The sequence below is a fragment of the Octopus bimaculoides genome, chromosome 22 (assembly GCF_001194135.2).
Source record: "Octopus bimaculoides isolate UCB-OBI-ISO-001 chromosome 22, ASM119413v2, whole genome shotgun sequence".
In the NCBI taxonomy this organism is placed as follows: Eukaryota; Metazoa; Mollusca; class Cephalopoda; order Octopoda; family Octopodidae; genus Octopus; species Octopus bimaculoides.
In genome coordinates, this window is record NC_069002.1 from 27400258 (window position 1) to 27414826 (window position 14569).

Sequence of the window (14569 nt, forward strand, 5' to 3'; positions counted from 1 at the left end):
CTGTGCAGCACAGAATTTTGTCAGTGAACAGGTCACGGTCTCAAAGCGACGAAAATATTTTGACAAATTAAATTTCAATGTTGAAGTGAATCTAACGGATTTTGTGCTATTTTAAACGGCTTATAAACACCTTCCACGCTGCAATTGTTTTCGTTCCAGCACACGATCTCAGATCAGGTCACTTGCTATGCAAGTACATCTCTCTCTCTCTCTCTCTCTATATATATATATATATGTATATATATCTTCTTTTATTCTTTTACTTGTTTCGGTCATTTGACTGCGGTCATGCTGGAGCACTGCCTCTAGTCGAACGAATTGATCCCAAGACTTATTCTTTGTAATAAGTCTAGTACTTACAAATTCACAGTGAATTTGGAGCAAGGCATGCATTTAGGGTTTGTAACAGAACATGCAACCAGAGATGCCTTATTTCTAGAGAGCCAATTGCCAGAGAAGTCCTTAGCTACAAACATACAACACACCATAATCTAGTGTGTAAACAGTAGAGGAGGGACTTGTGAGGGTCATGAAGATTACACCCAAGGGGGTTGTGCATAACGACTGCAGTAAAGACTGTGAGAAATAGACATTCACTAGGGTTCTGTTCTCAGATAAGTTCTGTTGTCAACTGGTTGTCGAGGCTAAAATACAAGACTTCAGATATGGCTGTTCTTAGCAACATCTAAATAAGGTCTGTAGGTCAAGATCCAGATGGTCGACATGGCAACGACCAAAGTATTAATTATTAACAGAGCATACATTCCAATATGATCTGGGAAGGAAGTGACCTTACTTGATACGTAGAAAGGAATACGTAATAAAACCAAAGGATATACAAAAGGTGGAATGAGATTTTTGTTAGCATGATGCAATTAAGGTCTTGGTTAAGGTTAGCTTAGGGTACTAACCATTTTGTGACCATAACCTCTGTTGAAATGTACTGTCTTTATTTTATGACATGTAAAAGGCACCCAGTCCACTCTGTAGCGTGGTTGGTGTTAGGAAGGGCATTTGACCAAAGAAATCATGCCATAGGGTAGCAAGCTGGCAGAAACGTTAGCACGCCTGGTGAAATGTTTAGCAGTATTTCGTCTGCCGTTATGTTCTGAGTTCAAATTCCGCCGAGGTCAACTTTGGCTTTCATCCTTTCGGGGTCGATAAATTAAGTACCAGTTAATCACTGGGGTCGATGTAATCGACTTAATCCCTTTGTCTGTCCTTGTTTGTCCCCTCTATGTTTAGCCCCTTGTGGGCAGTAAAGAAATAAGAAACCATGGCAAAAGCAGACAATTAGAACCTGGATAGCTCCATGTGAAACCATTCAACTCATGCCAGTATGGAAAACAGACACTGATTGATGATGATGATGATGATGATGATGATGGTGGTGGTGATGATGATGATGATGATGATGATGATGATGATTTTCTCATTATTGAGTTGGTCTTTGGAACATAATGTGAAAGTTTGATGGAGGGTTTTAATTTAGATCTCTTTTTAAAACAAGAGGTTTACATCAAAGGACCCATGACAGTTAATTTTAGGCAGGTTGGTATCAAAAGGATGGAGGTTAGCTAAGGTCATTTAAGGTCTTTGCTCTTGTAGGACCAAGACCTTAAATGGCCTTAATGTACATGAATAATCAGCAGGCAGGGGCTTCAACAAAATTAAGTCCATGGCATACTCAAATGGTTAGGTGGATGTTGTATCTCAAGATGTTTGGTGTCATAAACAACACGAGAAGTCAAAGACTGTACCAATAGAAAAATAACATTATGATTGTGGTGGTGATGATGATGGTGCTGGTAATGGTGGCAGTAGACAAGTCACACTTTTACAGGAATTGGTAGTTTGACTAAATTGCAGGCAAGGAATTTACACAAGGAAAGTTAATCTTAAAGTAAACACAACGAGAGTTTCAAACGTTTTATTACCATATTCGTGCTAACATATGCTGCCACTGTTTCAATTAATTTTCAAAACAAGGAAGAAGGCGCAGGAGTGGCTGTGTGGTAAGAAGCTTGCTTCCCAACCACATAGTTCCGGGTTCAGTCCCACTGCGTGGCACCTTGGGCAAGTGTCTTCTACTATAGCCTTGGATTGACCAAAGCCTTGTGAGTGGATTTGGTAGAAGGAAATATATCATCATCATCATCGTTTAACATCCGCTTTTCATGCTGGCATGGGTTGGACTGTTTGACACGGAGCTGTCCAGACTAAAATTGTCTGTTGTGGCATGGTTTCTATGGCTGGATGCCCTTCCTATATATCAGCGTGTGTGTCTCTGTGTCTGTGTTTGTACCCCACCACCATTTGACAACTGGTGTCGGTGTGTTTACATCTCCATAACTTAGTGATTCAGCAAAAGAGACCAACAGAATAATGACTATGCTTCAAAAAATAAGTCCTAGGGTCGATTTGTTTGACTAAAACCCTTCAGGGTGGTGCCCCAGTATGGCCAGTCAAAAATCACTGAAACAAAAGAATTTATTAAAATAACGTTCTAATTATTAAGCTGGGGCCTGGAACAAATTAGCATAAAATTTAGATGGAGGATTACAATTATGTCATAAAACTTGGGGATGGTCACAGGTGGGTCGGCATTAAAAGGGTTGAGATACTTACACTACGTTTGTCAACCATCCAACCTCCTTCGGGAAATAGCAGGACATTGTAGATTCTACCTTTGGTTGTCTGAAAACAAAATACTTTAATATTTAATTGATTGTTCATTTAAAAATATCTGAGACAAGAATCACAGGACAGATTTTATGGGTAAGGCCAAAACTGGCAGGAGACCTTGGAAAAGACCACCAGTGAGATGGTTGCATATCCAAAACACTTGGTCTTGTTAAAGAATCCAGCCAGAATATTTGCTGATCATGGCCTCTGTTAGGAATCCTCTGGAGAATATCTTGGCAGATTCTGCCCCCACACAACTTGTTACAGGAATAGTGAGCCATGGGTATTTTTATAAACAATTGTAACAATAAACGATAAATCAACCTTTATATTAATCAAAATATAAAGGCAACGTTGACCTCGGCGACATTTGAACTCTAAGCTGGGAAAAATGCCGCTAAGCATTTTTACCAGGGTGCTAATGATTCTTCCCACTTGCCGCCTTATATATGGTCAATATTGACCGCTGGAGGTCTTAGGTGGATTATAGTCAGACAAAGACATCATTTTGTGTTTAATCCAATTTGTACATCAACAACTGAGCTCAACGAATATAAGTCAATTAAAATACTTACTCTTGTCTGCATAGTGAACCGATGTTTCCATTGGTCCAGTTCAATCTCAAACTGCTTGAATTCATGTTCATAAGCTATCCGGTCTTTGAAGTCAGCATTTTCCGGCCTCTCTGGAGCAGAGGGTTTGCTGTGGTGATATAATTCAAACCAGTCGTTGAAAGACTCAATGGCATCCTAAGGAAGAAATATGAAATGGTGCTGTTAGAATAAGAGTTACGAGTGATAATAGAAAAAAAGAATGGTGATTGTTAGTATAATAATACAGAGTGATAACACAAGACAAAAATGAAAGATGTACAAAAGAACTCTTGTCTGCAATCATCATCATCATCCAGTGTTTTAAAATCTGGGTTTTGTCCCCATTAATGGGGGTAGCCGGATCTACCTCAATGCCATAGCAACCGAGGTAGGCAGGTGCAGGCCACCCCAACCTTTGGGCTGGCTGGTGCCCATTCTCCTTTGCTATCATGAGGCTTTTTTGGAGATGGATTTTTCTAAGGGAAGCATGCCCTTGCTTACCCCCAACCTCAGTTTCTAGACATGAGTGGACCTAAGACCAAGACCTCTAACACACCAGAATTGGTTGTCAAGCGAAGTTGAGGGGACAAACGCAGACACACAAACATATACACACGCATACATATATATATATATATATATATACGATAGGCTTCTTTTCAGTTTCCATCTACCAAATCCACTCACAAGGCTTTGGTCGGCCCGAGGCTATAGTAGAAGACACTTGCCCAAGGTGCCATGCAGTGGGACTGAACCCGGAACCATATGGTTTGTAAGCTAGTTACTAACCACACAGCCACTCCTACGCCTATACGTGTAAAATACATTATTACATCACCTGATGAGGTACTTCTGCACCATGGGATGTACTGAAATTAATTGAATGGTTTCCTGCCCAGGAGGGAGTGATGCAGGGTGTGTCAAAACGATTGTTGTGATCAATTAAGTTTCCTGTACATTCTACTTTCCGTCTCTATTGCTTCTATCATACCCAGCGTACACCGAGGAATTCCTGATGTAGATCCAGCAATGATTGTGCAATTACTATGGATGACACCAGGTAGCCATTAGCAGTGAACATGCTCTATCAGCATACTACTAGGGACATACCCAACATACAAATTTCAATTTTAATTTTTATATATACATATGCACATATGAATGTGTGTATATACATATGTATGTATATCATCATCATCGTTTAACGTCCACTTTCCATGCTAGCATGGAATGGACGATTTGACTGAGGACTAGTGAACCAGATGGCTACACCAGGCTCCAATCTGATTTGGCAGAGTTTCTACAGCTGGATGCCCTTCCTAACGCCAACCACTCAAAGAGTGTAGCGGGTGCTTTTACGTGCCAACACACACTCGAAATGAAAACAAATTTATTGGCAATAACAGTGTTTTTAAACTAAAAAAAAGCCGAAGTACAGAAGGGATCAGAGGAAAAACAGGGGCTACAAGAACAAATGATGAGGGGAAACAGAGAAACTTACCAGACAAGCCTTGATGCAGTGATATTCCCTCACAACATTCTCTTCATGAGTAGCAAGTTCTTCAGAGCCAAACTACATAAAAGTTAAAAAAAGAAACAACAAATGAAAAAAATTAATCAAAATACTGATAGTGGTACCATCCTCTGGCACTCTAGGTTTTCTCCTATTTCATGCAGGAACAACATTTGCATACATTATATACAGGCAGTATGTATATATTTTATCTATGAGCACTCACATAGACACACACACACAGACATATATATATTGGATCATCCTCCCCCAAATTTCAAGCCTTGTGCCTATAAAAGACAAGAAGATCACTTCATAACTAAGTGATGTTGTATTTGGTCCCTGCATGCAGTTCTTTGGGAAAATGTCTTCTCCCATCTCTTCTGGTTGATGGATGTTATGTCAGTGGGACTTGGAAGATGGAAACTGTGCAGAAGCCCATAGGTGTGTCTATACATGTGTGTGTGAGGTGAGTATGTACATATGCTAGCATGGAAAGCAGACGTTAAACAATGATGATGATGATGAATGGATCATTTCTTTTACATTTATTTCAGTCACTGGACCGTGGCCATGCTGGTGCATCATCTTGGGGGTTTAGTTGAACAAATCGACTGTAGTACTTATTTTTTAAAGTCTGGTTCTTGCTATTGGTTTCTTTTGCTGAACCGTTAAGTTACAGGGACATAAACAAACCAACAATGGTTGTTGAGCAACGATCGGGAGGGGTAGGCACAAATACCAATATACACACACACACATACATGATGGCCATCCACACAGTTTCCCTTCTACCAAATTCCCACACAAAGCATTGGTCAGCCTGAGGCTATAGTAGAATACACTTGCTCAAGGCGCTGTACATGGGACTGAACCTGAAACCATGTGGTTGCAAAGTGAGCTCTTAACTACACAGACAAGCAAACCAATAACACTTGAGCTTTCAGATAAAAATCCCTTGTGTGGTATTTGTTCTGTCCTAGTTACATAGGCCCTCCTCTGTTACTGTCACCACTGTAAATGCTAAATGCAGTTAAGCAGTGACAGGCCAGCAGAAAGCTTGTAAGCAACACCACTAAAATTTACAAAATGCCATATAAAATATATAAACGATAGATCATTAAGTCTACAGCTAACGTGAAATTATTGATGTAATTATTTACTGACCTTCTCATGCCAGATTCTTGTGATAATGCCAACAGAATCAGATGGCAGTTTCTCAAAGACTTGTCTTGCAGCTGTTGGTTTATTCATGGCTATAATACACAAAGAACGAATATTTAATACATGGATCCCAGAGAGCTTTATACTTACAACTGTTAGTAACAATATGAGGATTATTGCAAGCTCTTCTTGCAATATTTACAAAGAATATGAGGCTCTTGGTAAGCTTCCCATTTAACTCTTGCATTACCAATCTGCCTGAGACCACCCCTGGTTCTTTAATACAATCTTCAAGTTCTTAAAGTGAACTAAAATAAGACCTTTCATTAAAACTTCATGCTAATTTAAGTTTGAAAGACGGTTTATAATGATAGTTGTTTTACTAAATTTTTCATTATTTTCAAAATTAATTGAAACAAAAATAATGTAGAAAATTACTCTTTTTAAATCTCACAACGTGAGATATTCAGCAACAGTACTTTGTAGTAAAGATTGTTTGCCAACATAACATGGCAGTCCTGGTTTAGGACGAATGTTGCTGTAATTTATCCCCAGGAGACATCGTCTCCAGCTGGCTGTATGACATGATCTGTGTTTGAAAATATAAGGACACAAATTGTGTTGTATAGCCAACTGGAGACAATATGTAGTCATGTAGGTATATATTGGTGGTGAAAATCCCAAATGCCTTTTTGGATATGTACAAGAGGGAGCTGAAAAATTCCTGGCTTTAAGGGTATCATGAAAGGCCTGGTTGGAGGCCCAATCTTCCCAGTTCTTTTACAGGGCTTAGAAAAACTGAAGGATTGCTGTAATAAGTGTGTGAATCAGAGAGGGGAATATGTTCAATAAAACCATAATTAACTGATCCTCCTGTATTTTCTTTTACCTAAAGCCAGGAACTTTTCAGCATGCCCTTGTGTACCATATATCATATGATAATGTAGATATGAAGAGAAAAAGAGAGAGAGAGAGAGAGAGAGAGAAATACAGGTGAGGGGACAGGTAGACAGGTATAGGAGCAAAGGTTTAGTATAGAATGGTAATATTGGGGAGAATATCCTTACCCAAGAAACCTCGCATGACAGCATTTGCTTGCTTAACAGCTTCCAATCGCTGCGATGGATCAAATGTTAACCAATCAATAGCTTCAATTTTCTGTTTGTCTTCCTAAAAAATAAAATTAAAATAATTAAAAAAAAAATATTGATTGGGGTTTGATAAACTGAGGCCCTCACAGAAGAAAAGGCCATGACATTAATCAGAGAAATAGTGAAGAAATCATTATCATCATCATTTAATGTCCATTTTCCATGCTGGCATGGGTTGGATGGTTTGACAAGAGTTGATCAGCTGAAGAGCTGCCTGGGCTACAATGTCTGTTTTGGCCTGGTTTTTACAACTGGATGCCCTTCCTAATGCCAACCACTTTACAGAGTGTACTGGGTGCTTTTACATGGCACCAGCATCCACAAGCCTGCAAGATTAGGAATGCTCAGCTGCAGGGAGATACAGGGGTCAAGCCTGTATGCAAGGGCAACCACATTTTTTACTTAACTTGACATGTCTTTTCAAGCACAGCAAACCACAAGGAATCTTGGTCCCCTGTCATCTTCTCTGTGAGTCCCAGCGTCTGTAGTCCCTTTCTTGTGAAGAACTGTTCAAGTAAATCTTAAATAGGTTGGCCATTATTTAACTTAAGGTGCCAAGATAGCAGAAACATTAGCATGCTAGCTAAAATTCTTAGCAGCATTTCTTTCAGCTTTTCACATTCCGAGTTCAAATTCCACTGAAGTCAGGTTTGCTTTTCGTCTTTTCAGGGCCAATAAAATAAGTACCGGTAGTGTATTGTGGATTAGGTAATCAACTAACCCCACTCCACAATGCCAGAATGCAGAGAAACAGCTCAACAAGAACAGGTATGCAGTCATTGATCTTACCTTTGATATGGTAGAATTAATATTACTTGTTGGCAGGTTTACCATGGGATCATCTCTCTTACGAATATTCTCAACAACTGTTTTCGTAATGACATCCACAGCAAGACCAGCTTCTTTGGCAAGTTCCAAATATAAATGGCGCTCATCCTTCTTCTCTACACCTGTTTACATCGACGAGTTAAGAAAAGGAAAACAGAATAAAGATGAACTTTAGTGAACATACAAGTGTGTGTGTGTGTGTGTATGAGTGTAGCAGAAGTGTGAATGAAGCATTGTGTGATGTTTTAGGCTCAGATCAAAGCTGTTCAAAAGAGACATAAAAGAAAGTGGAAACTGTTGTTTTGAACATTGAACAAACAAACGAAACTACAAGACATTTATTTACTCACCTTCCAAAAACAAAGCATAAGCACTGGCCTGCCAACTTCTTGGTAGCGTGGCAACGTAGGTTGCTACTTGGTGCACCATTTTATTTTGGATTAACAAATCTACATAGCCTTGTAAAATTTCATTACATTTCTCTTCCTGGAATAAAAAATTTAATAATGATAGCATGTAGAATATTTGGTTAAAAGACCCCCCAGGGATGGTAAAAAATGAAGGTTGCCCAACCTTTCACTTTTTTTCCATCCACTGGTTATTATTTGTAGCTTTTAAGGAGGGGAACTGGCAGAATTGTTTGCGTACCGATCAAAATGCTTGGTGGCATTTTATACATTTGCCTTTCATTCTTTTGGGGTTGGTAAAATAGGTACCAGTTGTGTACTGGGGTCAATAAAACTGACTAGCTCCCTTCCCTGAACTTGCTGGCCTTGTGCCAAAATTTGAAACCATAAAGCTAGAAATGCAGCTTTATCTATAGTTTTACTGTCAACAAAAAATAATTTACCTCAATTCTCTTAAAGTTTCTTAATTCATTTTAATGTGAAAAAAATAAACATGAATAATAAATCGTTATAGATGAAATTAATAAATTTTCAAATGAGAGAAAAAAATAAAAATTCCACCTTTGTTGTTGGCACTGGCGGTAGTGGTGGGTGGGTGGTTCTGTCATCATTATTGTCATAATTATTTTCATGTTCATCATTAATTATTTGGAATGCCTGTATTTTAAGGTGCCACAAATTGGACAAACAGAAGATAAAATTTTAGATTTTTTGCCAGTAACCCTAAATTGCCTACATTCTTTGTTTTTGCATCTGTGTCTCTGGAGAGTTGGGATATTTCTAGAATTTTATCATTTATTGCCAAGAGGAAAAGATATGTTAGCAGACAGTAATCCCAAAGGAAAGTAGCAGAAACAACCAGAGAGTAACACTTAGATTTAATGACCATACTTGTGGATATGGTCACACATAGCTAACAGTTCATAGTTTTAATGGTTAATGTGGTTGGCATTAGGAAGGACATCCAGCAGTAGAAACCATGCCAAAGAGGATATTGGGTTCTGACACAGCTCTCCAGTTTGTCAAACACTGTAAAACTGTCCAACTCCAGCATGGAAAATGGACAGATGATGATGGCTTGTGATATGGTTAGATAGAGAGCCATCATCATCATAACTGTTAGTGATCTATGTGAAAGCAAGATTTATTTTTTTTATTAAAGGTGTATTTGAATTAATTTCTTACCTTTTCTTCTAGACCAACAGTCCGCAATACTAAAACCAAATGAGCCATGAACCGTACCAAATGCTGTGGAATTTGACTATCTTTCTTCAACCAGTCATGCATGGTATCGACCAAACCTGATAACAGAAATCAGAAATTCAAATCACAAGCACCGACAACCCTTATATCTTTGGAATAAACTTTTAATTAATTAATTAAAAAATAAAATAAAATAAAATAATAATCTCGAGTTTAAACTTACTGCTGGTATCATTCAGAACAATATATTTTTGGATCACATTAAACCAGATTTTGCTCTCTTCTTGTATTTCCTACAAAAACAGACGTAGAACATGAAATTGGAGATCACTAACATGTTTTCCTTTTGAATTACAGGTACAATCTGACAGGCTTCCATACAGTTTCCATCTACCCAATTTCACTCAGAAGAGATGGGTTGCCCCAAGACTGTAGAAAATGACATTTGCCCAAGGTACCATGCAATGGAATTGAAACCAGAACCTCATATTTGCAAAACAAATTTCTTAACCATCTGGTTGTATTATGCTGTACTGCATGTGTTATAAAACAGTATAATCTATAGTAAGATAAGCTAACGTAAAGATATAAAAGAAGTGTTGTAATATTTAAAAGTGTACAACGTTCCATATTCAAGATTTAGTGGCTGGCTTTTGATTTCATGAACTGGTAGCATCTTTCTTTGAAACCAAGGAAAAGATAATGGTATATGGATATCATCATCATCATTATTATTTAACACCCTTTTTCCATGCTGGCATGGGTTGGACGGTTTGACAGGAGCTGCACCAGACTTCAGTTGTCTGTTTTGGCATGCATGTTTTACAGCTGGATGCTCTTCCTAATCCTAATGCCAGCCAATTTACTGTGTACTGGGTGGCACCATCATGGGTGCTTTACATATGGCACCAGGATAGGTGCCTCATATATGGAACCAACATAGGTGCCTTATATGTGGCACCATCATTTGTGCTTTAGACATGGCACCAGTATGAATGCTTTACAGGTGGCACCAGCATGGGTATTTTATATGTGGCGCCAGCAAGGGTGTTTTTTATGTGCCACCAGCACAGGTGCAGTATATGTGAGGCACTCGTGCGTGTGCTTTATAAATGGATAATGTTTTCTGTTCTTTAACCCTTCAGCATTCAGATTACTCTATTTTATTCTTTTACTGGTTTCAGTCATTTGTCTGAAGCCATGCTGGAGCACCGCATTTAGTTGAGCAAATCGACCCCAGGACTTATTCTTGGGAAGTCTAGTACTTATTCTATCGGTTTCTTTTGCCAAACTGCTAGGTTACAGGGACGTTGTCAAGTGATGTTGGGAGGACAAACACAGACACACAAACATATATACGACGGGTTTCTTTCAGTTTCCGTCTACCAAATCCACTCACAAGGCTTTGGTCGGCCCGAGGCTATAGTAGAGGACACTTGCCCAAAGTGCCACGCAGTGGGAATGAACCCGGAACCATGTGGTTGGTAAGCAAGCTACTTACCACACAGCCACTCCCGTACCTATATGAGAAGTGACATCAACTAAAAACGACAACTTTGATAACCATGAAAAATCTGACAGCTGTGAATCAGCTCTATTCTTTTCGGTGAGAAAAAAATCTACTTCTCTTCGGAGCTTATCAAAACGAAGTCAAATACTTTTTATATACTCAGGCCTATTCCCTACTTTTCTTAGGAGTGGGTAACCACAAGACACAGACTAGGCATTCTGTTCATTTCTCAGCTCAAATGTAATCCTTATTTATTCCCATTGTTTTGAATTAACCAAACATTACTTCATAGCTTTGGTAATTTGGTGAGGTAACTGTTAGTTTTTAGAATAACATTTTAGGGTTGGTGTGAGAGGCCAGACTAGGCCAGTTTGAACAAAAAGCAGGAAGAATATTTCGGCTGGATATGATTGGTTTAGATGCTAAAAGGTTAAAGTTCTTGTTTTCTGAGAGATAATTTCAATTTTTTAAGAATTAAATAAATGATTGTTTTCATACTTACAGGATTATTAGCTGATTCAATTTCTGAGAAAATTGATTCTGGATAATACCTAAGAAACAGAAAAACATTTAAACCCTTAGGATTATCAGAATATAATAATAATCAGCTAACCACCTTGAATGATTACAGATAATAGAAATGATGAAACATAAAAAAAAACCAAACAAGTTCAAGGGAAAAAGCCAAACTAAGAACTACACGCAACCTTTTCTGAAAATAATTATTTGGTAGATCTTCCATTTTACGACTGCAATTTAGACGGATTTCTTCTTCAACCATTTGGTCAACATAGGTGCGAAAATATGCCCACAAATAATCACTCCAAGAACGGCAGGCGGGAAGCAGAGCCTTCAGATTTCCACTGAAGGCAGCATAGATAGCTTTCTCGTAGATGTTGTATCTGTTCTGAAACGACAGAAGAGCAACTATGTGGTTCCACCGAAAAATTTGGAAAACAGAAACAATACCAAAAATTCTAGCAATTCTATTAGAACTAAGAAAAAAGCAAAACAAAAACAAAAGAAACCATCATCAGCATCATTCATTATCATTGAACACCTACATTTCCATGTCTGCAGGGATCAGAAGGAATTCATTGAAGCAGTGTTTCTTTGGCTGGATGCCCTTCCTGTCACCAACACTCACCTGCTTACAAGCAAAGTAATATTTCACCACAGTCAGAAGTGCAAAAACAAGGAGACAAACATACACACACAAACAAAGACATATCATTCTTGATTACTCTTTCTCTCTTCTTCTGGGTAACCATGTATCTCTTTTATAGCAAGAAATCTGTTTCTGTCCCTCTGTCACATTCTAACCTCTCATCATATGGCACCAGGTCACCTCCTCCAATACCCCCACCTCTCAAAGGATCTTTCTCTTGTGAGTTACTTGGTGACCCCCACCAGTGCTGGTGTCAAGTGAAAAAAAAGCATACAGTTTATGCTGTGAAGTGGCTGATGTTTGGAAGGGTGTCCAGCTCTAAAAAAATCATGCCAAAGCAGACCTCACCAATGCTGGTGCCACATAAAAAGCACTCAGTCCACTTAAAGGTGGTTGGTGTTAGGAAGGGCATCCAGCCATAAAAACCAAGCCAAAGCCAAAATAGACAGGGAAACCTGGTGCGGTCTTTTGGCTAGCCAGTTCCTGTAAAACTGTCCAAGCCATGCCAGCAGGGAAAACGGACATTAAATGATGATGATGGTATCTATCTATCTATATATATATTTGCATAAATATATGAGGGGCTTCTTTCAGTTTCCATCTACTAAATCTGTTCACAAGGTTTTGACCAGCCTGGGACTATAGTAGAAGACACTTGAAAAAATAGAGCAACAAAAGGGTTAAATAGTGATTATTCAGAAAAGAACAAAACCCCAATTGTTACCAATATTTGTAATTGCAGGATAGTCTGGACAGACATCAACCAACAAAGGAACGGAATTACAAATAAGTTTTTTTAATAACTCTACCTCTTGACACACGGCCCAAGATACACGTTTCCACACATCTCTGAACAGATTGCCTTCCACAGGTTGAAGGTTTTCTTCATTATACGTCTCAAAGTTGGCATCATGATATAATCGCCAGCCTTCGAGAGATGCAGCGCGCCATGCTTGTCCGTGATTGCAACTGATTTTCTGGGCCTGAAATGTAAAGATAAGAAGAATGTAGATATGTAAACCAACAGAGTGGAAATATAAACTTAGCATATTTATCTATTTGTTTATTGATTACAAGCAACAAGGAAAAAAAAATGATGAACTCCCTTAATTGACTTTCGATTCCTTTTGGGGTTACATTAGTTGTGGCTGTTGTTGGTGTCACAAAGCTGGCACCTGTGCAGGTGGCACATAAAAAGCACCTTTCATGTGTTGGGCCTCACAGAGGCAATGACAAATGACCGAGACCTTTGGCAATATACTGTGCTTGAGAAGACCCACAAAGCCAAGTGAAATCGTAGTCGTGGCAGATACCGGTGTCATGCAACTGGCACCTGCGCCGGTGGCACGTAAAAGCACCCATTACACTCTCAGAGTGGTTGGTGTGAGGAAGGGCATCCAGCCATAGAAACCATGCCAAATCAGACTAGAGTCTGGTGCAGCCCCTCAGCTTACAAGTCCTGGTCAAACTGTCCAACTGAGGCCAGAATAGACAACAAACATTTGATGATGATTAGTAGAGGTGTCTACATCACTTGATGCAGCCAGTCTGTTTACATACACATCCAATCTAATAATCTCTTTCTCATTGGACTTTTTGTACAGAACTGTGTCAAAAGTTCAACATCAAAAGAATATCATGTTATATATATGTAGTTGCTCTTCACAAAACCATTCCAAGTAACATACCTGCTCTATATCTCCAGCTCGGATACAGGCAAACATTCGCTGCAGTAAAATAAGATCATCTTCCTGATCGAGGTCGTCCAGTGCTTTTCCTTGACGTAAAGGAGCATCAGGGTCCTGATAATAGACATTAAAAGAGATGTAATTATTCCTAACATATATTGCAACTATGTAAACAAATTACCAATCCTTCACTCTTCAACTGAGTGATGTTATCTGCCTGGCTCAGACCTTTACCTAAATAATAATAATAATAATATGCAGAATACGTGGAGATGGACAAGAAACAATAAATCATATTATCTCTGGTTGCCCAGACACGACAGAGCTGGGACATACACACACTGGAAGCTATGCCAACACTATGGAATAACAATAGAAAAAAGATGGTATAGGCACACGCCAGAAAAGGTCACAGAAAACGAGAAAGCAACCATACTCTGGGATATGCCAATACACACAGATAGAGAAATTAAGGCTAATAGGCCAGATATAGTAGTCAAAGATCATGAAGGAAAAAAATGCTTCCTAATTGATGTATCAATACCAGCAGATGACAACGTTTCTCTAAAAGAAATGGAAAACAAAGGAGAGTGAGTTGGAGAGTAAGATGAAGAGAGTAAAAATGAGAGAAACGAAGGTGGGGATGTATTGGGACATGC

The 14569-nt window shown here is 38.8% G+C and overlaps 1 protein-coding gene across 2 annotated transcripts in view; it reads right to left on the reverse strand.

The window, feature by feature from the left end:
- The window catches only part of LOC106872989 (nuclear pore complex protein Nup107), a 36531-nt gene that overhangs the window by 1800 nt on the left and 20162 nt on the right, over positions 1-14569 (reverse strand). For both annotated transcript variants that reach the window (XM_014920179.2, XM_014920178.2), the window contains exons 13-25: positions 13911-14024; positions 13032-13205; positions 11762-11961; positions 11557-11605; positions 9768-9837; positions 9527-9642; positions 8285-8420; positions 7896-8056; positions 7023-7125; positions 5959-6047; positions 4780-4851; positions 3261-3434; positions 2629-2697 (exon numbers count right to left, since the gene is read on the reverse strand). In XM_014920179.2, coding sequence (XP_014775665.1) covers positions 2629-2697; positions 3261-3434; positions 4780-4851; positions 5959-6047; positions 7023-7125; positions 7896-8056; positions 8285-8420; positions 9527-9642; positions 9768-9837; positions 11557-11605; positions 11762-11961; positions 13032-13205; positions 13911-14024 — 1527 coding nt within the window. The remainder of the gene's footprint in view (positions 1-2628; positions 2698-3260; positions 3435-4779; positions 4852-5958; positions 6048-7022; positions 7126-7895; positions 8057-8284; positions 8421-9526; positions 9643-9767; positions 9838-11556; positions 11606-11761; positions 11962-13031; positions 13206-13910; positions 14025-14569) is intronic.